Source organism: Pseudophryne corroboree, chromosome 4, assembly GCF_028390025.1.
Source record: "Pseudophryne corroboree isolate aPseCor3 chromosome 4, aPseCor3.hap2, whole genome shotgun sequence".
Classification (NCBI taxonomy): domain Eukaryota; kingdom Metazoa; phylum Chordata; class Amphibia; order Anura; family Myobatrachidae; genus Pseudophryne; species Pseudophryne corroboree.
In genome coordinates this window covers 79,179,667-79,205,522 of record NC_086447.1, presented here as the reverse complement: position 1 = coordinate 79,205,522, position 25,856 = coordinate 79,179,667, and the positions used below count along the sequence as shown (strand labels likewise).

Below are 25,856 nucleotides of genomic sequence, written 5' to 3'. Positions count from 1 at the left end.
ACATAATACCGTACCTGGATGACCTGCTGATAAAGGCACCGTCCAGGGAGAAGCTGCTGCGCAAAATTGCCCTATCAACTCATTTATTCCAGGATCATGGGTGGATTCTGAATCTACCAAAATCTCACCTGGAACCGACACGGAGGCTTCCGTTCTTGGGAATGATACTGGATACGGAGGCACAGAAGGTGTTCCTTCCAATGGAAAAGGCATTGGTAATCCAATCGATGGTGCGGGACATTCTAAAACCGGTATGGATATCGGTGCACCTATGAATTCGCCTCCTGGGAAAGATGGTGGTCTCTTACAAGGCATTGTAGTATGGAAGGCTTCACGCAAGGCCCTTCCAGCTGGATCTGTTGGACAAGTGGTCCGGATCGCACCTTCACATGCACCAGAGGATGCGTCTGTCGCCAAAAGCCAGTATTTCTCTTCTGTGGTGGCTTCAGACTTCTCACCTGGCTGAAGGTTCGGGATTAAAACTGGATTCAGCTAACCACAGATGCAAGCTTCAGGGTTTGGGGAGCAGTCACCCAAGGGGAACAGTTCCAAGGAAAATGGTTAAGTCAGAAAACCATTCTTCCAATCAACATTCTGGAACTCAGGGCCATTTACAATGACCTTCTACAGGCATCCCATCTTCTTCAAGATCAAGCCATTCAAGTTCAGTCAGACAATGTGACGGCAGTAACGTACATAAACTGACAGGGCGGAATGAAGAGCAGAGCAGCAATGTCAGAGGTAACAAGGATTCTCCTCTGGGCAGAGAGGCACCCTGTGGCGTTGCCGGCTATCTTTATTCCGGGAGTAGACAACAGGGAAGCAGACTTCCTCAGCAGACAAGACCTCCATCCAGGAGAGTGGGGTCTTCACCCGCAGGTGTTCGAGTCCCTGACAAGTCGTCGGGGTATTCCACAAATAGACATGATAGCCTCTCGTCTCAACAAGAAGCTCCAGCGGTATTGTTCCAGGTCGAGAGACCCACAAGCAGCGGCGGTGGACGCTCTGGTAACCCATGGGTCTACCAGATAGTATATGTGTGTTACACACACCAGTGCTAACAGGAGTATACCGGTGTATGAACAGAGAGGGAAGCGAAGCAAACGAACTCACAGGCAGTATAACATAACATACACAGGAGGTGATGGAATAACTAATAAACACAAAGTTAACGGAGAAGCCCAAAGGCTCAGGAATTGGGTGTCTTCCTAGTGTCAGGAATGCTCAGATGGAATAGAGCGGAGAATGAAGCGAGGTGTAGTGATTTAACATGTGGAGCACCTGAAATTATGTTGCTAAGAGCAACAGAAAAAACCCCAAAGGGTTACCAACGGGTGTGGGAGTAAACTCCTTGGTCAGAGATAGAAATATAGACACAAGGAGAGTATCCACAATCCTAACCCCCACTTGCAGGGCACAAGTTCAGCTTACAGCCACTAAACTGACACCTGGACGCCCTGCACAGTGAGGGAGGATTAAGCAAGCAGGTCTGAGAGTACAGCCGCAAACCTGCTGGGTTCACAGAATAGCAAAAGAACCCCAGCAGGTCAAACAACTGACTCCAGTCTTACTGCTAGGTCTGGATTGGCAGAATGAAGTACCGAATCCCAAGGCCTATTTGCAGTAAGCAACAAGTAAATACAAAGTCACACAGTACTAGCTAACTCTCTGGAACTGACTAACAAACAAAGATTCAGCAGCATTTGCCTAGCCTGAGAGGATGGTTTATATAGCAGGTGCTGTCCACGCCACACTCAGACCTCACAGACTGTGAGCACAAAACCAGCGCCGGATTCCCTGCCGTGCACAGAGCCTGTAACCACTACACAGTAAAAACCCGGACCGGAGTATCAGCTGCGCTCAGGTTACTTCGCTAACACTTGCCTCCCAGTTGCCATGGCGACGTGGAAGCACAGAGCAGGAGATCCTAACAGTACCCCCCCTCTGACGAGGGGTCAAAGAACCCCTACCACCGGGTTTATCGGGGAACTGCGAGAAGAAAGAGCGTATCAGTCTAGGGGCATGAAGATCACAACTGCGCACCCACGACCGCTCCTCCGGGCAATACCCCTTCCAGTGCACCAAAAATGACAGCCGACCCCGAACCATCTTGGAGTCAAGAACCCTTTCAACCACAAACTCCCTCTGACCCCGTATCAGAAGAGGAGAAGGTCTTCCACTGGAAGAAGGATTACTAACCGCCAGTTTTAAAAGGGAACAATGAAATGTTTTATTGATACCCAATGAACGGGGCAGATCTAACTGAAATGCCACCGGATTGATAACCCTGGTGATCTTATAAGGGCCAATGAACCGGGGGCCTAACTTATGAGATGGCTGTCTCAACTTCAAATTCTTGGTGGACAACCAGACGAAGTCTCCTAATTTGAAGCTGCAGAGTCTTCTCCGCTTATCAAAAACCCTTTTGGTCACTAATGACACAGACACAAGGGCTTTCTTCACTTTCCTCCAAATACCCCTAAGGACCGAAACAACAGAGGAACCACCAGGCGTGGAATCCAGGGGGTCAAAATAATTGGCCTTAGGATGATGCCCATACACACAAAGGAAGGGAGAGATCCCTGTAGCAGAGTGAGCCGCGTTGTTATAGGCAAACTCCGCCATGGACAGATGAGCAACCCAGTCAGTATGACACTTGGAGACATAACACCTGAGGAACTGCTCCAAGGATTGGTTCACCCTCTCAGTCTGCCCATTAGACTGTGGATGGTAGCCTGACGACAAGCTCACAGAACTCTGGAGATCAGAACAAAATGCCCTCCAGAATTTGGCCACAAACTGGGATCCACGGTCAGAGACCACATCAAGTGGCAACCCGTGGAGGCGCACAACATGCTGCATAAATAACTCAGACAGGCGTCTGGCCGATGGCAACCCAACCAGTGGAACGAAATGCGCCATCTTCGAAAACCTGTCAACGACAACCCAAATGGCTGTCATCCCCGAGGATTTGGGCAAGTCCACCACAAAATCCATGGAAATGTGGGTCAATGGCTTAGACGGAATAGAGAGTGGATGTAATGGGCCGACAGGAACCCCTCTAGGAGTTTTATTTCGGGCACAAACGTCACATGCCCGAACCCACTGATCCACATCCCTAGCCACCGAGGGCCACCACACCGCCCTAGACAGCAACTCCCGAGTTCTGGCAATACCCGGATGCCCTGCCGACCTCTTGGCATGGAATTCCAGGAACACTCGCTGTCTTAACCTAGGAGGCACAAACAAGAGACCTACCGGAAGGTCTGGAGGAGCCTGCTCCTGTGCTCTAAGGACTAATGACAAGAGGTCCTGGGTAATGCCCACTTTAATACATGATGGGGACACAATGGGCAATGGCTCCTCGGTGGTCTCTTGAACTGGAGCAAAACTCTGCGAGAGCGCATCAGCCTTGATGTTTTTTTGACCCAGGGCGATATGTTATCAAAAAATTAAAGCGAGCAAAAAACAAAGCCCATCGTGCCTGCCTGGCATTGAGCCGCTTTGCTGACTCTAAATATGCCAGATTCTTATGGTCGGTGAGAATTGAGACCACAAACTTAGCCCCCTCAAGCCAGTGTCTCCACTCCCCGAGTGCATCCTTTATAGCCAACAATTCCCGGTTACCCACATCATAATTCATCTCGGCAGACGAAAATTTACGGGAAAAGTAAGCACAGGGATGAAGGCGATTATCAGACACCCCCATCTGAGAGAGCACTGCCCCAATACCTATCTCAGAGGCATCCACTTCTACCACAAAAGGACGCTCTGGATCTGGGCGTCGCAGCACCTTGGCCGAGACAAATGCCCTTTTGAGACGGGCAAAGGCCGCTTTGGCCTCACAAGACCAGTGAGCAACATCCGCCCCTTTCTTAGTGAGTGCCACCAAGGGGGCCACTATAGACGAAAATCCAGCGATAAACCGTCTATAAAAATTTGCTGCACCCAATCCAGGACTGCCTGTACCTTAGAACCCTCCATTTGGAAACCTTCTGAGGAGATAATATACCCTAGGAATGCGATTTGCTGGACTTCAAACTCGCACTTCTCCAGCTTCGCCCCAAGCTGGTGGTCTCTGAGTTTCTGGAGGACTAAGTGTACATGCTTCCGATGTTCCTCCAGGGAATGAGAGAAGATTAGGATGTCATCTAGATAAACAACTAAGAATCTATCCAAATATTCCCTGAGCACATCGTTCATGAATTCCTGGAAGACTGCCGGGGCATTAGAGAGCCCAAAAGGCATCACCAAATATTCATACTGCCCTGAGTGAGTAATAAAGGCAGTCTTCCATTCATCCCCTTCTCTTATTCGGATTAGATTGTAAGCACCGCGTAGGTCAATCTTAGAAAAAATGGTGGCAGTACGAAGCTGGTCAAACAAAACCGAAATGAGAGGCAGTGGGTACGAGTTTTTAATCGTGATACGGTTCAATTCCCTGAAGTCGATGCAGGGTCGCAACGAACCGTCCTTTTTACCCACGAAGAAGAACCCCGACCCAACTGGGGACTGTGAGGGTCTGATAAATCCCTTAGCCAAGTTCTCCTGAATGTACTCTGCCATAGCCTGAGTCTCAGGACGTGACAGGGAGTACAACCTGCTCTTGGGAAGCTTAGCATCCGGCAACAAATCAATGGCACAGTCATAGGGGCGATGGGGAGGTAGTACCTCCGCAACTTTTTTGGAGAACACATCCGCAAAATCTGCATAACATCCTGGCAATCCTGGCAAATTTAGCTGCGAGAGCCTGACTGGAAGGCTCAAGCAACTCCTGAAACAATCACTACCTCAACTAAGAATCTCCCCAGAGACCCAGTCAAATTGAGGGTTATGGGCCCTTAACCAGGGTAACACCAAAACCAATGGGGCAAAAGAACAGACAGTCACATAAAAAGACAATTTTTCAGAGTGTGTGGCTCCAATAAACAAAGGAATTTGGCTGGTGCAGGAGGTAATTTTACCCTGGGACAATGGTTCCCCGTTTAACCCACAGATCTCAATCTCTGATGCCAAAGGTACTGAGGGAACAGAATGTTCCAGGGCGAATTGACGGTCCATGAAAACCCCATCGGCCCCACTGTCAACAAAGGCCTCAGTCTTGACAGTTTGACCGAGGATCTCCAAAGTCACCGGAATGAGAAAAGTCTTTTTGGGAAATTCTGACTTCTGGCCTGACAGGATATTTCCCATCACCCTCAGGCCCAGAAGTTTTCCGTTTTTTCTGGGCATGATACTACAACATGACTTTTATTCCCACAGTACAAACACAAACCCTGCTGTCTCCTCCGCGTCTTCTCACGCGAGGAGAGGCGGGTAGCCCCAATCTGCATAGGCTCCTCTGAATATTCCTCAGAGTCTGAGGTTCCCTTGGGAAAAAAGGAAACTGCGGTCTCCCTTTCAAGCCTACGCTCTCTCAGCCGTCTATCCACCCGGATGGATAACTGCATGAGCTGATCTAAGCTATCAGGCGAGGGATATTGTACCAGTTGGTCCTTTATCTGGTCAGAAAGGCCCCTTCGGTACTGGTTTCTCAGGGCTGGGTCATTCCACTGGGTATCATGAGCCAACCTCCGATACTCCATACTATAAACCTCAGCTGGCCGTCGCCCTTGCTTAAGAACCGTAATCTGAGCCTCGGCTGAAGCCATCTTGTCAGGGTCATCATACAAAATGGAAAGAAAGGGGGAGTATTCCTGCACAACCAGTTGTTAAAATTAACTCAGTGGTATCTCACTAAGTACTTAGAACCAGCAATAAAGGAAATCGTTAGTATAGATAATCGTGGTTTAATCAATCTGCTGGTGGTGCTCCCCGAGGTAAATGACAAGTAAATCACAAAAACAAGTTGTTCCTTGAAAGGGATCAGAGAACAGAGAAGTAAACCTCTTTGTGGGGGCACTCTTATAGTTGTAAATATAATAATTATTAAAACATAACTTTTATTTGTTCTCAAGTAAGATATAATATTTGTCTTTTCTTTAACAGGGTTTTTAATATAATTTTTTGGATATTTTTATGTATTTTTTTAAATTTTTAAACAAATGATGAAGAGAAAATATATATATATATAAATTCAAAAAGCAAAAAGGTGAGTATATTAATTCCCATATAGTTGAGGTTTTCTATTTAGATAATTCAAACCTCTATATGTGGGTTTTACCCATGGGTGAAAATATTGTAAACTGTGTAACAAATAGATAATGCACAGCAAAATAATAAATAAAAAAAGAAAGAATTAAATTTAAAAAATGTTCAAAATAATCTTATGACCACAATGGCATTGTAATAATTCAAACGGAGCTGTTTGCCTACAGCATATTTCCCAAGGTATCAGCTGGAAAGGTTATAACATTTGAAATAGTGGGAGAGCCAAATATGCCCGTTACAATTAGTAACAAATTATCAGTCACATCATAATCTCCAGAGTATTCAATAAATATAATTATACGGGCATTGAGCAGATAGTATGTCTGTTTCCTGTTAGGAGGAAAGAAGAGGAAAAACCGGAAAGAGCAGTTCTGTATAGATAACAGAACTTATATCAAGTCACAATGTATCAGGACTATTTCTTCTGTAACCTAGAAATATTATTGGTTCATCTGGAGCATATCATTTGCTATAAAAACAATTATGATACCTGAATGAGCTCAATTCCCCTGTATATGAAGGGTATATTGTATAGATGTGTCATATGTAACTTGGTGGTCTGGTTCCTTGAGAAAATGACACAATGATAACAAATTCAAACATTTACATTGAGCTCAGTCCTGTGAATAAATTAACCTGTAGTGCTGACTTAGTGCAAGATGGCTCAGATTTCTTATATGCTTAACCAATGATACTTTGATGCAATATCAGTCATTGGGTTAGATTAACACGTTTGTAATAAACAAGAAAAACCTTGTGGATAGTAAAGTAGCCCGTCCCGTGTGTCTGGCTAACTTCTGCTGCCTTCCCATGTGCGTGCTAGCACACAGTGAATGGGAGGTGAGAGGGGGCCACTATAGACGCATCAACACTTTTAAGCGACGGACAGTCAGGCTGTAACCCATATGCCCAGACCTGTGGGTCTCCTTGTAGCAAGAAAATCACCATGCGCACCCGCTGAATCTCCGACCCCGAAGACTGGGGCCTAAGCCTGAAATATAGTTTACAGCTCTCCTTGAAACAAAAGAACTGCGAGCGATCTCCAGAAAAACGATCCGGGAGATTTACTTTCGGCTCCTTAACCCCTGAACTTGCCGCTGCTGCTGCGGGAGCTCCGCTAGCGGCCTGCGGGGTGTTCATTTTAATGGACATCTCATTAAATTGTCGAGTCAGGACCTGCACCTGATCGACCACCTGTTGCAAAGTATTTTGAGGGGTATGCTCCATATTCCCACAAAATTTCAACAGGAGTAGGGCTGCTGAATATGTTACACACACCAGTGCTAACAGGAGTATACCGGTGTATGAACAGAGAGGGAAGCGAAGCAAACGAACTCACAGACAGTATAACATAACATACACAGGAGGTGATGGAATAACTAATAAACACAAAGTGAAGGAGAGTATCCACAATCCTAACCCCCACTTGCAGGGCACAGGTTCAGCTTACTGCCACTAAACTGACACCTGGACGCCCTGCACAGTGAGGGAGGATTAAGCAAGCAGGTCTGAGAGTACAGCCGCAAACCTGCTGGGTTCACAGAATAGCAAAAGAACCCCAGCAGGTCAAACAACTGACTCCAGTCTTACTGCTAGGTCCGGATTGGCAGAATGAAGTACCGAATCCCAAGGCCTATTCGCAGTAAGCAACAAGTAAATACAAAGTCACACAGTACTAGCTAACTCTCTGGAACTGACTAACAAACAAAGATTCAGCAGCTTTTGCCTAGCCTGAGAGGATGGTTTATATAGCAGGTGCTGTCCACGCCCCACTCAGACCTCACAGACTGTGAGCACAAAACCAGCGCCGGATTCCCTGCCGTGCACTGAGCCTGTAACCACTACACAGTAAAAACCCGGACCGGAGTATCAGCTGCGCTCAGGTTACTTCGCTAACACTTGCCTCCCGGTTGCCATGTCGACGTGGCAGCACAGAGCAGGAGATCCTAACAGTGTGTTTCCGCCACTTCCATTGATTCCAAGAATTCTCAAAAGAATAAAAAGGGAAAAAGTTCAAGCAATTCTCATTGCTCCGGACTGGCCAAGAAGGGCCTGGCACGTGGATCTACTGGAGATGCTTCTGGAGGATCCGTGGCCTCTTTCTCTTCGCGAGGTTCTTCTTCAACAGGGGCCATTTGTCTATCAAGACTTACCATGGCTTCGTTTGACGGCATGGAGGTTGAGCATAAAATCCTAGCCCGGAAAGGGATTCCGGATAAGGTTTTTCCAACCTTGATCCAAGCCAGAAAGGGGGTAACATCTAAACATTACCACAGTATTTTGGAAGAAATACATCTCTTGGTGTGAGAACAAGCAATTTCCTGTGCTGGAATTTGAACTGGGACGGTTTCTCCTTTTTTTGCAGACAGGAGTGGATGTGGGCCTACGTTTGGGCTCCTTGAAAGTCCAGATTTCGGCCTTGCCCATTTTCTTCCAGAAACAATTGGCGTCTCTTCTGGAAGTTCAGACTTTTTTGAAGGGTGTTCTGCACATCCAACCGCCCTTTTTGCCTCCCACGGCACCTTGGGATCTCAACATGGTGCTGCAGTTCCTCCAATCGGATTGGTTTGAGCCTTCACAGGACGTGGACATAAAGTTTCTTACGTGGAAGACCATTACACTGTTGGCCCTGGCTTCGGCTAGGCAGGGGTCGGAACTGGGGTCATTGTCTCACAAGAGCCCCTATTTGATTTTTCATGTGGATAGAGCTGAACTCAGAACTCGTCAGCAATTCCTTCCAATGGTGGTGTCTGCGTTTCATATCAACCAACCTATTGTGGTTCCGGTGCTTACTGACACCTCTGCTACCTCAAAGTCCTTGGATGTTGTGAGGGCTTTGAAGATCTATGTGAAGCGGGCAGCTCGTCACAGAAAGTCTGACTCGCTGTTTGTTCTCTGTGATCCCAAGGAAATTGGGTGTCCTGCTTCAAAGCAGTCTATTGCTCTCTGGATCAGGCTTACTATCCAGCATGCTTATTCTATGGCAGGATTGCCAGTTCCTAAAGTACATGCCCACTCTACTAGGTCGATGGGTTCTCCTGGGTGGTTGCCAGTGGTGTCTCGGCTTTACAGCTCTGCCAAGCGGCTACTTGGTCAGTTTTGAACACGTTTGCTAAGTTCTACAAGTTCGATACTTTGACCTCTGAGGACCTTCAGTTTGGTCAATTAGTTCTGCAGGAACCTCAGCACTCTCCCACCCAGTTTGGGAGCTTTGGTACATCCCCATGGTACTAATGTGGACCCCAGTATCCTCTAGGATGTAAGAGAAAATAGGATTTTAATTACCTACCGGTAAATCCTTTTCTCGTAGTCCATAGAGGATACTGGGCTCCCGCTCGGTGCTTCATTTTTCTGCAGTGTTACTTGGCTAAGTATTGTTATTGGTTCAGCCGTTGCTGTTCCTGTTCAAATTTGGTTAGCATGGCTTTCCTCTTGTTGTATGTGCTGGTTCGAATCTCACCACTGTTCAGTTAAATCCTTCTCTCGAAGTATGTCTGTCTCCTCGGGCACAGTTTCTAGACTGATCTGGTAGGTGGGGTATAGAGGGAGGAGCCAGCCCACACTATTCATTTCTTAAAGTGCCCATGGCTCCTAGTGGACCTGTCTATACCCCATGGTACTAATGTGGACCCAGTATCCTCTACAGACTATGAGAAAAGGATTTACCGGTAGGTAATTAAAATCCTATTATTATCTAGCCCTAAAAGTTGATTCCACAAATGAGTAATGTTTATATTTGGAGACGGGTCAATATATACGGTGCATTTATTTTTATAAATTCGTGGTGTACCTCATGGTGTATGAGGCATAGGAGATCCCATGAAGCCAACCGGAGTATTGCAAATGATGATGTGGTTCACTGATGTGCTGAGGTTGTAAGATGAGTGAGGAATATACAGGTCAGTAGTACCTTGGTAGGATAAGGATTTGCAGGTCTACTCTCCAGGACTCAAACTTTGGCAGTGGAACTGGAAAAGAGGAGATTAAGAGGGGACATAATCAACATTTACAAATATATAAGGGGACAATACACAGATCTTGCGCAGGACCTGTTTTTGGTTAGATCAACACAGAGAACTCGTGGACACTCGCTCAGGTTAGAGGAGAGGAGATTCCACACAATAGGCTTTTTTACGGTAAGGACGATACGTGTTTGGAATTCCCTGCCTGAGGTTGTTGTAATGGCCAACTCAGTCAACACCTTTATGAATGGGTTAGATAAATTCCTAATGGATAAGGATATCCAGGGTTACGGGGCATAGTCACGCACTATGGTTATTATAAAAAAGAGGGGTTAATCGGAACGGCAGTCAGCAACTTCAGTCAAAATTTTATACAAAATAATCGTGCATAGGAGACCACAAATAGGTTGAACCCGATGGACAATTGTCTTTTTCCAACCTTAGATACTATGTTACTATGTTACTAGTAGTCCTGCCCAGTACCGCACCATGGCAGAGAAGGCTATGGATAAAAGAGTTATTGTATTTATCTATTTCCTAAATTCATATGGTCTATGGCCACTATTTCTAATGGAGAACTGTTCCAGAGTCAGTGGAGTTGGCCTCCTGACTTGGCTGTAGATCCTTATGCATGGTGCAAGTGATAAAATCCTAGCACTTTTTCTTAACATCTTGTCACATCCCAATCAAAGAGAATTTCGGCCTTCTGATTACCCAAGTGAGCAGCAACGTGTCTTAGAATTACAGCTCATGTGAATACATGGTGCGTCTTTAGGTCCATATTGTATTAGACTATCAGTCTATTAGACAATCGCTTTATCTTCACAATTTGACAAGTTTAGGGTCAGAGTCTTCCTAGGAGGAAAATCAACAGCTGCCTTGTAATCACCAACACCTTGTCTCCTGTCTATTCCTTGTACAACCCGTCCAGGATCATGGTCATCTAAATCTGAAGAAGGTGTGGCATTGAGCATTAAGGTAAACACCTCACAATGGGTCTGTCTGTAGTGTCTCCCATTGGCAGGTAGGACTTCCAATAGGAAGTCACTACCAGTAACAGTGAAGCCAGTGCAGTCTCACGGACTGCATCTGGCTTCACTGTCAGTGAGCTCAGTGGCGGATTTGACCTGGGGGCTACAGTCCTGCAGCCTATAGGTAAAAACCGCCACTGTTTCTTAGTGTTTTTGACTGCCTCTTTTTTCACAGTGGGTAGAACAGACAATTAGCATTATCCTTGGATTTCACACTTCAATATTTGATTGTAAAGTGTAGATTAACCAATCTGGAGACCCATCTATTCTCAAGTGACCCCACATCAGTCGTTTGCAAGTGTGATACCAGATTATTATTCGTGAAACCACAAAGGGAATAGCTGCTAGGTTATCTCTGTATTTGTCAGTGACAGCACACACAAATGCCAGAACTCCAATTTGAAATCATTCTAATTGTCATAAATTCTTTCTAAATTTTGGGGGCAAAACTGGTGCAAGCAATGACTCATTTAAAACCTTCCTAAACCTGTACCAAGACCAATGACTTCGAAAATGGCATCACTACATATTTGGATGGGTTTTTCATAGTCATGGTAGGCTAATAATGGCTCTTCGTCAAGGAATAAGTTTGCTAAATTCTCAACAAATCTTACATATTAATAGCAGAAGGATGACTTTTATGAGTGACATACAGTATTTCTATGATGCTATTGTCTGAGCATGGGTACATCATATACCAAATGAAAGGTCTTGGTTAATAGATTTTCAGAGAAATATTGGCATTGTACTTGGCTGCTTCATTTTGGAGTTATGTGGAAAAAAACGCCCGCCTGTCATTTACAATGCATAAACATTGTGCTCTGGAAAATGTAAGCTGCTGGATATTCTGTAAACTGTGATAGTTATTTGCAGCCACCCACTAAGCAGGGAATTTTAAAAATGTGACTCCTAAGAGGGTGAAAAGGGGTAAAATGTTCTGCCAGCAAATCTTTGCCCGGATCAAACTAGGCACATTCCTACCTCTGTCTGTCTGTTGTTCCCCAGTTTTGTTCTATTACTGTTGCTCTAATTGTAAAGCGCAACGGAATATGCTGCGCTATATAAGAAACTGTTAATAAATAACTAAAATAAATAATCAGCTAGTTTACTATAATTCCCTATAAATCTGAGAAACATTTTGACTTTCTTGACCATTTCTGGGAATGGCCAATCCCATACTACCTTAATTTTTAATAGGATCCTGAATCAATCACTCTGAGCTATGTGTACTAAGTACTGGGCTTTGGGTTTCAAAAGGTGACATTTCCATGATTTAACCTACAGGTCATACAGTACTTAACAAATTGCATCTCTGAGATGTTATAGATGGTCTTTATACAGGTACATACTGTAAAGATATGATAATGTCATCCAAGTACAGCAATACAATCTCAAAGTTATTGTGACCTAGGCAACACTCCATCACTCTTTGGAAGGTGTTGGGTGCAATACACAACATGAATGGCATTTTGTCAGACTTGAATATTCCCATTAGAGATGAGCGGTCCGGATTCCTCTTAAACTTGACCGATCTGAATAGCAGGGATACAAGTCCACCCGAGCCGTGTCTCTGGTATTCCCGGCAGACTTGGATCCCACTGCGAGGCTGGATGTCATCTTCCTGGTGTCGGATTCTTGCTGGACTTAGATTCTATATAAGTGGCTGCGGCTGGGACTTGGCGAAATTTCACACTAACGCACGCTGGTGAAAGCTGTGATATACTCTGCTTTAGTATCTGCTGGCTGTGCTGTGAATGTCTAGGGGGCACGCTGCTGAAAGCTGTGCTATACTCTGCTGTAGTAGCTGTAATTAAAGAGTAGGACTCTCGACTCACAAGTAGCTGTGCTGTGACTGTATAGGGGGCACGCTGCTGAAAGATGCGCTATACTCTGCTATACTAATGCGACACCCCAAAAAGTAGTGTGTGTGCCCCTTTAAAGCTAACTTACATTGTTTGCAGCAGAGAAGATGAGGAGCTGGTATAGCAGGGGTAAGGACGGACCCTGGTCCAATCACATGTTCCAGATGGTGAGTTCGGATTGGACAAGGCAGTCTGGGAGCAGAGGAGTCTTGTGGGAAGAAAAAGGAGGTGTTGCATAGAAGTGGTTGGAGGTGCTGGACACTCTGAGTGAGGAGTGGATCATGGATGCAAACTACATGGTCACGCTGAGTGGTGAGAGCCACGCTGCAAAGGCCTACTGAAATACATGGACGCTGTGGCCATCTTGTGCAGTAAGGAGTTTATATGCCCAGGGAATCCTTATTACTAAGTAAGCTGTATTTGTGGAAAGACACTACAATAGCTTTGCTAGCTTCATCCTTTTTTAATAGACTGAGTCAAAGTGACATTCTTGCTAACCCAGGATTCAATGTTTTCAAATGTGCCATTCCCCATTGCAAAACTGACCTCAGTTCACCTCAGGATTTAAAGAGAGCTTCAACGTTATTTGCCGGTGAAGATTGCAATGACCTTGCTAGGGAACGTTAAGAATTGTAAATTGTATTTTTCATCACTCTTCTCATCACCACATTATTATTGTGCCATATTGGAATAAGAATATATATCTGTAATTAGATTGATTGTCCTTTTGAATTATCACTTGTTTTCTGCATGCCATTAGCTAAAGTCAAACGTGATTTACCAATCTTCTTTAATGACTGTGATTTACGAGTCTTCTTTGATGCCATGTCATTCTTGTTATTATCTTAATTATTCCAAACAGCTAATAATCCTCTTTAAACCGGAGTTCATTGTGGCTCAATAAAAAGACATCCTGTTGGAAATAGTGTCTCACTCCTGTTTCATATCAATCTGTCCTACCTCTCTGAGCAAGGTACTACAAACAAGGTACAGGGAAGAACTTTCAAGGGAAACATCTGTCACATAGCCACCCAACACCTGTGATACCTCTACCAACCACTTAGACATACCCACCAACCCTGGGGTGTTACACTAGCTGTGCACATGCACAAATGCCCAAAAATCACTTGTTTGCAATTTTAGGACATTTGCGTGCCTTACTGAATAAGACCCTAAGTCCTCTGGATACTTCAGGACATCACATTTTCCATCATGTTGAAGAGAAACCACATTATTTATTTTTCAATATACTCAGTGTATCTTTAAGTGGTCAAAGTAGGTGTCTCAGTTGGAGATTTCTATAGGGTAAATCCTAAAAGATAAGGATCTTGTATCCATTAAAATCAACTCTTTCCAATACCTTGTCCTCTTAATTTCTTTTTTTATCATTGTGATTATCTAGACTCTGGTGGCACCATGTGGTCTATTAGACTTGAGAACTTGGGAATGGAGCGCACCGTGCTATGCACCATATGAAATACAATTTTGGTTTCTTATTTAAGAATCATATAAATAATGCTCATCAAGACAGTGATTCCTGTAGGTGGAATATTTTCAGGAAATGCCTCTATTCTTAAACTGGTTATGACATCTATACAAGAAAATAGAGAGAAATTAGTGGAATTATTTCCTTACACTGTAGTCCTTGTGCCACTTTTTCTTCTTATGTCCTTATCCAGGTAGCTGGTCTTATTTTATGAATAGCGGTGCTCAAAACAGATTTGCTACTTCTAAGTTGGGTAGCTGTAACGCACCTGGGTATTTACCCAAAAAAATAAAAACAAATAGTTATCTACACACTTGGTTCTCAGATATGTTTGAAATATAAAAATAATTATTTTTATTTATTTAATTCACAATGAAAGCAGTTCTGATCATTTGGATAAAGATGTATTGATAAATGACAGTAACAAATGTTCTTCTTATAATTTGGTACATTCCTGTATTACCACTTGACCATTTTCCTTTTGGCCATTTCTAATCACTAAGCATATAAATCAGCAATCTCTGTATTATAGTCACAAAGGTAATGCAGGCTTACACAAGTGGGTAAAGTTATAAACTCCTTATAATGCTCCACTTAAACTGAACTGAGGAACTACGGTATAACCTGAACAGCATGTAACACCTTGTATTATCGGCTTCTTAATATGAAATGGAAATATTGAAAAAATATTTGTCCCTTCTACCTAGGAATTATATTTGCTAATAATGAAAGCTGGAAGGTGATGAGACGGTTCACTCTTTCAACTCTACGAGATTTTGGGATGGGGAAAGAAACAATTGAAAACAGGATTGGTGAAGAAAGCGATTGTTTAGTAGAAAGGATAAACTCCTACAAAGGTTGGTGGCTGCTTTATTTTACTTTGCACCCTGTTCAGTTATTGAATGCACATAATGTAAGGCTTGGTTGTTGTGCAGAGGCGGACAAAATGTCGATCGCGTTCTACCAGTTTCTCCCGGAGCTCCCGCGGGTAGATTGCGACCAACTTCAGTCATTTGCCGCCTCCCGGTGATTTGCAGTGTTCCCAGTGCTGCATTGCACGGGTGTGCGGCTGACGTCATGACGTCACCCGCGACCCACCATGTGAAGAGCCTGTGTGCCTTTGGATGCAGTCAATGGCGGCGGGAAGTAGGACTCGGAAGCAGTCACAGCGGAGAGCCAGCCTCTGAAGCCAGCCAGTGGGGAGCCTCTGAAGCCAGCCAGCGGGGATCCTCTGAAGCCAGCCAGCGGGGAGCCTCTGAATCCAGCCAGCCAGCGGGTAGCCTCTGAAGCCAGCCAGCAGGGAGCCCCTGAAGCCAGCCAGCGGAGACCCTCTGAAGCCAGCCAGCCATCGGGGATCCTCTGAAGCCAGCCAGCAGGGAGCCCCTGAAGCCAGCCAGAGGAGAGCCTCTGAAGCCAGCCAGCCATTGGGGATTCTCTGAAGCCAGCCAGCAGGGAGCCTCTGAAGTCAGCCAGTGGAGAGCCACTGAAGCCAGCCAGCCAGCCAGCGGGGAGCCTCTGAAGCCAGCCAGCAGGGAGCCTCTGAAGCCAGCCAGTGGAGAGCCTCTGAAGCCAGCCAGCCAGCGGGGAGCCTCTGTAGCCAGCCAGCAGGGAGCCTCTGAAGCCAGCCAGTGGAGAGCCTCTGAAGCCAGCCAGCCATTGGGGATCATCTGAAGCCAGCCAGCCAGCAAGGAAGCCTCTGATGCCAGCCAGCCAGTGGGAAGCCTCTGATGCCAGACAGAGGAGGGCATTGCACATGGGGCTGTTCTGCATAGAGGGGGGTATAGCACAGGGGGCTGTTCTGCACAGAGGAGGGCATTGCACATGAGTCTGTTCTGCATAGAGGGGGGTATAGCACAGCGGGCTGTTCTGCATATATGGGGGTATGGCACTGTGAGGGGGGAGGGGGGAATTCTGCAAAAGGGGGAATCTGCAAAACATTGTGTTTAATAATATTAAAGGTTTTTTTGTAATGTGGACAGTACTATTGGGGCTGTTATTTAATGTTGTCATTATTACTGATTCTTTAAACGTGTGCATTCTTATTGGTTCTGTTATTTGATGGCATCATTCTTAAATTAAAAGCCATGCATTGAAACAGCTAAGTTTCAACACATGGACGCTGATAGATCACCGGTAAGGAAGTGTACAAAAAGTACAGTAGATCCCAGATCCGAAAAGTCTGACCACCCCTGTTGTAGAGCAATACAGTATATAAGATTTCAGTGTAGAAGCCAGTGTGACGTTCCACAGCACAAATACAGTTTTTGCATCGCTGTGAGCCATGATCTGTGCTGATGCGCCATTCCTATGACTGCTCTAAATGATGTCATAAAACGCATCACACATGCAAAAATAATACATGTAATAAGACATTGATGTCCTCTCACTCTAATGATTTTTTTTATTCCCAAAACACTCAAACCAAGTGATATTTTAGAAGATTTTTTTTTATTTATTTAACCCATTCACTACTGATGGTTGTCTCACCACTGTGCTATTTTTTTATGTTTACCCTTATCACATTCTAACATCAATATCACGGATTTTGTTATGATGCACCCACATAAAGTGTACCTTTTTTTCAGTTGAATTTGTATTTTGCAGAAAATACCATTAGTCTTTTTGGTCATTTTAGCACATTACATAAAATGTAACCAAAATGGCCAAAAAAGTGGGTTTTTAATGGCCAACAGGAGACTCGTTATTGCAAGACCCATTCTGCAAATGAGCAGAATGTGGTCTTTTGCCTGCACAGACTCCTAACCATCGGGTTTACATACAAATCTAAATTACAGTAGCCACAAGGAGCATTGGGGCAACTATATTGCATACTTACCTACTCTCCCGGAAGCTGCGGGAGGCTCCCGTTTTTTGGGGTAGCCCCCCGCACCCCCGGAAGAGTGGGCAGGTTTCCTGCATCCTGCTCGCACCATAGTGATGCGAGCAGGATGGAGAGATAACCTCCCGCATTCGCGGGTCCGTCGGGTGGAGAAGGGGTTAAAATGACACAAATTGCATCATTTTAGCCCCGCCCCGCCCCCTTCCCACGGACCCGCGAATCGCGACATTTCCCGATGCGGGGTGGGGCTTAGTGATGTCACAGTCCGGCCCCGCCCCCCGAAGACACCTGCAGCGTCTCCTCTCCGGGCTTCTTTCGGAGAGGAGACTTACAATGTAGGTAAGTATGCTATATTGTTGTATGGCTAGTAAATCTGGCTTGGGGGGTCATTCAGACCTGATCATAGATGTTCTAAATTTAGCACATCTACGATCATTTTCTAAGACATGTGGGGGAACGTCCAGCAAAAGGCTAGTCCGTCCCGCATATCTATCTCTACCCCCCCCACATGGGTGCGATAGCATTGCACGGCGGTGATTCTTTCGCACCCGCTATGTAGCTCCCTGCCAGCGCAGCTAGTGTGCATTCTAGCTGTGCTGGCAGGCGGCTACCTGCCTGTTCCCGGGTTTACAGCGGCTGCATGTGACATCACGCAGCCACCTGGCCCCGGCCCCGCAATGGTCCGGACACGCCTCAGTTGTCCGGACAGCACCCCACAAATGGCGTTCTAACGTCATTGACACAACCCCTCCCACTCCGCAACCGCCTCTGCCTGTCAATCAGGCACAGTTGATCACAGCCCTGAGAAGCTATTAGCATCTCACTGGGCCTCCCGGAGTGCTCACGCGATCCAGTCTGAATGACCCCCTTGGACCAGGTCATAACAAAATGTAACACTCTGGATGGAGCCTGCGCTGCTGGAACATGGGTGCTGCCATCTTGCCCTGTGCCAGCTGACCATGATTCCTCCAATCCAGGACCAGCTTTGCTGCACATAACCGCTGTTACCAAATTACAGCAAGGGCTCCCTATTAAAACCTCTCCAGATGCATCATCCATCACCATTGTAACTTCTGATGAACTGGTATTTCCTCTCTGAATACTGGCCCTCATTCCGAGTTGTTCGCTCGGTAAAAATCTTCGCATCGCAGCGATTTTCCGCTTAATGCGCATGCGCAATGTTCGCACTGCGACTGCGCCAAGTAAATTTGCTATGCAGTTAGGAATTTTACTCACGGCTTTTTCATCGTTCTGGCGATCGTAATGTGATTGACAGGAAATGGGTGTTACTGGGCGGAAACAGGCCGTTTTATGGGCGTGTGGGAAAAAACGCTACCGTTTCCGGAAAAAACGCAGGAGTGGCCGGAGAAACGGAGGAGTGTCTGGGCGAACGCTGGGTGTGTTTGTGACGTCAAACCAGGAACGACAAGCAGTGAAATGATCGCAGATGCCGAGTATGTCTGGAGCTACTCAGAAACTGCTACGAGGTGTGTAATCGCAATATTGCGATTACTTCGTTCGCAATTTTAAGATGCTAAGATTCACTCCCAGTAGGCGGCGGCTTAGCGTGAGCAACTCTGCTAAAATCGCCTTGCGAGCGAACAACTCGGAATGACCTCCACTGTCCGTAGAGTTTGTTGCCACAGTACCACTCCCACTGCTATTGTGTAAAGTTCTACACAGCACATCTTGCTGTTCCTGTCTCCAGTGCACATCAAAGTGTCAGTGCTAGTCAGTCTGTTCCTATCATCGGTGCACTATAAGTCCAAGTCTGTTTCTGTATCCAAATCAAAGTGTCTGCACAAGTCTCAGCTCATTCCTCTGTTCCTATCTATTGTGCTACATGTATCATCACCAGTCCAGCATGTTCTGCTGTTCCTGTCTATTGACTCATAAGTATCATGTCCAGTCTCAGCATGTTACTATTGTTCTACTATTGTGCTAGAAGTACAGGTAGCTTCTCAAGACTCAGCACATTCTGCTAATGCCAAGAAAAAAACTGAGCTTTTCCAAGAGATCCATTGCTGATGAGTCAACTCAGCACACCAGAGTGAAAAAATATGTTCAGGCTTATAAATCTGACATCAGGTCAGGCTTAAAAGAAATCGGCCAATACTGCGTATACCGACACCTCTACTGTAACTCTATCTGATACTGTAAGCATAAAAAGAATGGTGGAGGATACTTGTAATAATAATGTACAAAATTAGTATCTCACAAAGTCCCTTTGAATATTGTGAATCTTGTACAAACTAGCTATGGTGTACTTAAGCTACCAACCCTCCAGTGTGTACTCAGAAAGAATATTTAGAATAGCTCGGAACCTTGTGAGTGATTGGTGTAGGAGGCTACTTCCAAAAATGTGGAAAAAAACAATGGATGTTCATCAAAATGAACTGCAAATTCTATGAGGAATACCTTTGCCAACAATTACAGAGACTGTAACAGTAGATTCTAGTGGGGGTGAGCTAATGTTGTATAATGATGATATTAATGACAGTAATGATGAGGATGATAAGGATGATGACATTTTCAACTTTGAGGGTGATTAACACTTCTAGCCTTCAACCCATTAGTAGGTGGGTTTAACCAAACCACCAAAATATTTTCTTTTGTGGGGCTCAAACAAACCAAGCACTTCAGCTACAAAAGTGGCAGGCTGTATCACTGAAATGCTGTGTTTGTTGAACCATGCATGTCTTTTATAAAATACAACAAAAGGGTGGTTGGGAGCGCCCAAGGAAAATTCCATCATGATCTACTTTTCACCAAGGGCCTCACCAACCTTGCTTTTTTGGTGTACAGACTACTAGCCTGTTACTGTATCTCCATTTACAAGAACTGGCCTGAGGCCTGTGATTTACTGGTTGGAGAAGTCTGTTATTATAATTTCTTGTACTAGGCTGTTACTCTGTCTTGAATCACCTATATTGGCCTGAGAACTATGATTTGCTGTTTGGATTTTAAAACTCACATTTGGAAGCTTGTCTTTTAATAATTTGTTCCATGTTTCAAATTTACTTTTCCTAATAGTAATAAATGCTTTACCTTCCACTAAATACTCCACCTCAAATCACCTGTACTGGTCTTGGGCCTGTGATTTGCTGTTTGTAGAATTGTATTGGTAATATTTGATATTTTCTAGTAGATTTTTACTTTTATGCTATTGTTGTAACTCTTGATTAATGAAAACATTCTATAGGATAGAATAGTCTGCCACTCCTGTGCCATTATGTTTCATAGATGTGCTATTTGCTCTTTTAAATGGTCAAGTGTTTGTGCTGCTGCTTTGTCGTTTAGTATAGCCAGCCAACTTGCTGCAGTCTTTGGCCAATATTGGTGAAAATAACATAGTGAGCTGTGAGGTGGTCAAAATTGACTGGAAATTAATATTAATGATTTTTAATAATACTGTATAAAAAAGGTCCAAATTACATAATTGTAATCTTTTCCGCACTTCTCTAAGCAAAACTCACCAAATTTCCAGGAGTTTATACTGCTGCACCTGTGTATAATGCCCAGATGTACCCTTTGGCTCATATATTGTGTGTAAATCTGGCTCTGGTGCTAGCCAGTGCCTCCACAGCCATTTACCTCACCACATGTCCCTGCACTGCAGGTGGGGCAGATGTAACATGTGCAGAGATATTTAGAAACACCTTTCTCACATTCCTATGCACATTTTACATCTTCCCTTACTGCAGTGGAACATTTAACAGTTACTTGCTGGCAGGAGAAGCAGCTGCAGTATTGCAGTGGACAGAGCAGCAGAAAGATTGCAGCAGAACCAAAAGAGCCAGGTTCTATATACTATTATCATCAGTCTATAAACTTATATTTCATACAAGCTCTCCTATTCTCCCTCTATATGTTCTCTGTAGGTGAGCTCATCAGTTTTCTTGGCCTCCATTATCACCTCTATGCTGATCTACCTTTCCTCTCCTGACCTTCTCCCCTCTCTCCTCTCGTGTATCTCTGCTATTTTCTCCTCGATGTCCCAGCGCTTTCTTAAACGTAACATGTCTTACTGTAGACTGATGTGATCATCTTCCCACCCTCACACATAACCTCACCTATCACAATTTAATTATCTATTGATGGCATTACTATCTCCTCTAGTCCCCAAGTCTGCTGTCTTGGAATTATTCTTGACTCTTCTATGTATTCAAATCACATATTAATTACCTATCACAGTCCTGCCATTTCCATCTCATAAATATATCCAGGATCATACTCTTTTCACCCTCGAGGACCCTTACTCACTCACTGATCATCTCCTGACTGGACTATTCTTATATGGCCTCCCTGTCACCCACCTTTCTGCGCTACAGTCTGTCCACAATGCTGCTGCCCGGCTCATCTTCCTCTCCAAAAGTCTGCCTCCCCTCTTCTACAAGCCCTTCACTCAGGGACGGATCCCAAAAAAAATTACAGGGGGGCACCATAAGTGGTTGGGCTATCAAGGAGGGGTGGAGTTAGAAGTGGAGTGGGAGTGACCAAGTTTCAGTGGGTGTGACCAATTGTGTGAGGGGGTGTGGTCAAGTGCTCAATGTGAGTATCGAGTGTGTCTATGGTCGAAATGCACTGCTGGAGGGGGTACAGGTCCACGGTTATTTCTTATACCTTATGGGGGTCATTCCGACCCATTCGCACGCTGCTGGTTTTCGCAGCTGTGCGAACGGGTCGGAACTGCGCATGCGCTATGGACGCAATGCGCAGGCGTGTCGTTGCCCACACAGAAGAAAGCGATCGCAGCGGCGATCGCATGAAGATTGACAGCAGGAAGGCGTTCCAGGGCGGCAACTCAATTCAAGGCCTCCTCTGTCCTCATTGTAGATGTGAAATCCTCTCCCCAGCAGCCGTTCTCACCCACTCCCCCACACCATTCAACCCCTCCCCAGCAGCAGTCAGTCTCCCCTCCTGAGCAGCAGCTTAGCTTCCAGCTACTGGTCCTTCTGCCTTCTCCCTCGAATACACAGTGACAGCACTGCACAGCTCTTCAGTTCTCCCTCCCCAGCAGCACCAGGCTTCTGCTCTGTCCACTCCAGCACTCCTCCTCACCACTTGTGACCCCCCACCTCAGCAGCAGACTCCTAAGTTCCTAGGCCTTCAACCCTCACCCTGGTCACCCAGCAAAAGACAGCTCACCAGCAGAAAGCAGGGCCAGGCTGAGGCAGGCGTCTTCTTGCTCAGTGGGCTGGCGGGTGCGTTGTCCCTCATTGGCGGCGCCAGCGGCTGCTGTCTCGGACCCTTGCGCTGTGTACAGGTGGGCTGCTGCTCCCACTGGTGCACTTTTTCTCAGCGCCACGGGCCTGCGGCTGCTGGTCACCCCGATGTGCTGTGTGAGCTGCTGCCGGGGCGCTGTCCCGCAGCGGCGGTGCGCAGTCCCTCAGCGGTGGCAGGCTGAATCTGGGAAGTTCCTCCTCCTGCTCTGCTCCTCTGCACAGACTGCATGTCACATTTCTCCAGGGAGCCAATCAGGAGGAGGAACACACTGGCCTGGCAATGCAGGAAGGCGTGGAGCTAGAGCAGAGCAGCAGCAGCTAACAGGGGAGGGACATCACCTCATGTCGGGTGGGTGCGCCGTGCACGCAGTAAAAAAACAATAAACAAAAATCAATTAAAAATGACAGGGGGGAGCACGTGCCTTGGTGCCCCCCTCCCCCCCAAACCCGCCACTGCCTTCACTGGCTCCACTTTCCATTCAGGACCCATTTCAAACTTCTTACACTCACAAAACCCCTCTTACACTCACAAAATCTTCTCCTATTTACATCTCTGACCTTATTGCCCTGCACACCCTTGCCCACTCATTTTTCTCCACCTCTCCTCCCAGCTGATTACAGTACTTCCTCCCTCCCCTACCTCCAACATTTTGCCCGTTCTGTTCTTTACCTCTTGAACTCTTTCCCTCTCAATATCAGTCTCTTTACCTCTGTAAAAATATTCAAGTGGACTCTCAAAACCAACTTCTTCATCAAAACCTTCAAGTTCTCATCCTAACCCACCAATGCATGTGCCTCATTCACTGTCTCTCCCCTCTGTGTCACCCCTGTCTGTTTGCCATTCCCCTTTAGATTATAAGCTCTTACGATCAGGGCCCTTTTCCCTCTTGTGCTTTTCCTTCCCTCACTTATACCATCATCTCCTCCCACACTCCTAACAACAGCACCTAACTTTTAGGATTGTCCGTCTTCCAGCTTATTTGGGTATCATGACTTCTGATGCAGCAAGGTCTATAAACAATTTCCATGTGCTGATTCTATTTCTGCACTTTGTAAGACGTTGCAGACCCCTTGTAGCACCATATAAATAAAGGATAATAATAACATTGGGGAACAGTCAATCTGTCTCCAGGATTTTGTGCTCCCGATCATGAATATGCCATGCTTATTTTTCAATGTTCAAAATAGTTAAACAGTTATTTTTTTATTCTGATTAAATTTAATTCATAAAATGTTTTAAAAAGACACAAGATAATTAGATACAGTACATATGTGTTAGGAAGCTATAAGACCCATTTTTTGTAGGATTTTCTTTTGTATTCTTGTTGCAGTCCCTCTACAGACTCCAGCAGTAATCGGCCATTATGTGGTGATCAAACCTTCCTTGATATCTTTCTTCCATTACCTGAGTATCCTGGTGGAACCGTTCACCTTGTTCTTCACTTAAATCTCCTAGATTGGACAGGAAGTGATCTAAAACAAAACTATAATACTCATGTTGGCACCTACTTTGTCGAAACATTTTAGCATATTGTGGACTAATTCCTGATAGTTGTTTGCCTTGTGATTGCCTAAACATTTTTGAATGACAGACACATATTTCAGATTCAGTCATGGATGTGGTCAAATTTGGATCCTTCACCAGTTTCCGTACTTGTGGCCCATCAAAAATTCCTGCCTTTAATTTTTCAATACTAAGAGATGAAAATGTTTGACAAATACACGTGACAGAATCGCTAGGCTTGTCCAATGCTTTTACAAATCGTTTCATTAAACCCAGTTTGATATGGAGAGGCGGCAGTATGATTTTTTTTCCTGTCAATTAAGGGCTCGTGAATGATGTTGGCTTCTCCTACAGTTATAATTTCTCTTGGAGGCCATACGGTTTGCTGCCAGTGTTTTTGTTTTGCATGACTATCCCATAAGCATATGTGATAAGGATACTTAGCATTTCCACTTTGCTGCCCAAGAAGAAAGTTTACCATTTTTAAATTGACACAAACAGACCACTGATGCTGAGAATAAGCACTGTTTTCTAAGACTAACTTGATATTTTCATACTGTTCTTTAAGTTTTGTTGAATGACCGATAGGAATCAATGAAAATGTATTCCCATTGGTGGTCATTCCGAGTTGTTCGCTCTTTGTCGATTTTCGCTACGGAGCGATTGAGGCAAAAATGCGCATGCGCATGGTTCGCAGTGCGCATGCGGTTAGTATTTTAACACAAAACTTAGTAGATTTACTCACGCCCGAACGAAGATTTTTCATCGTTGAAGTGATCGTAGTGTGATTGACAGGAAGTGGGTGTTTCTGGGCGGAAACTGGCCGTTTTCTGGGAGTGTGCGGAAAAATGCAGGCGTGTCAAGGCAAAAATGCGGGAGTGTCTGGGGAAATGGGGGAGTGGCTGGCCGTACGCTGGGCGTGTGTGTGACGTCAAACCAGGAACGAAACGGCCTGAGCTGATCGCTATTTGTGAGTAGCTCTGGAGCTACTCAGAAACTGCTAAGAAATTTCTTTTCGCTATTCTGCTAATCTTTCGTTCGCTATTCTGCTAAGCTAAGATACACTCTCAGAGGGCGGCGGCTTAGCGTGTGCAATGCTGCTAAAAGCAGCTAGCGAGCGACCAACTCGGAATGAGGGCCATTGTGCAGTAATATGCATTTTAAGCTCCTTTTAGAACTATCCAAGAAGAGCCACCAGTCTTCTACTCGATATTCTGGTAAACCCATCATCTGGAGAAGTTCAGGAATATTGTTGCAATACACAAGATCGTTATCTTGGCTAAAGAACGGTGGTAGTATGGCTTGCTCTCTATTTCGATATGACGTTATAGTAATGTCCAGCTCAAGACAATGCTTTTCTTGATGTCTGGGTGCTAAAAGCTCAGCTCCTGTTTTTTTTTATAAATTCAAGTCACAAATGTAATCGTTTAGTTCCTTTTGAGAATATTTGTTTGGAGTAGAGGAACGTTCTTCAAGCTCACTTTCATCTGTGTTGTCACTTGCACTGGATGAAATTAACATTTCCACATCATCACATTCATCTTCGCACAAAGAACTGAATGATGGTACAGGTAAATCTTAGCTATGTGGTATCGGTCGCTTTGCAGAATTCTTACTTGGGTATTCCCATTTGCGTTTCTTAAATCGATTCATACCCTTCTCATTTACAGCACAAAAATAGCAGTCACTCAAGTAGGTATGCCGAAATTAAGGACCTATTTCAGACCTCATAGTAGCAGCAAATTTGTTAGCAGTTGGGCAAAACCATGTGCAGTGCAGGTAGGGGGGCAGATGTAA

The 25,856-nt window shown here is 45.1% G+C and overlaps 1 protein-coding gene across 2 annotated transcripts in view; it reads left to right on the top strand.

Annotated features, from left to right (window-relative positions):
• Window positions 1–25,856, top strand: part of LOC134908932 (cytochrome P450 2C5-like) — a 140,420-nt gene that overhangs the window by 47,485 nt on the left and 67,079 nt on the right. For both annotated transcript variants that reach the window (XM_063915185.1, XM_063915186.1), the window contains exon 4: window positions 15,199–15,348. In XM_063915185.1, coding sequence (XP_063771255.1) covers window positions 15,199–15,348 — 150 coding nt within the window. The remainder of the gene's footprint in view (window positions 1–15,198; window positions 15,349–25,856) is intronic.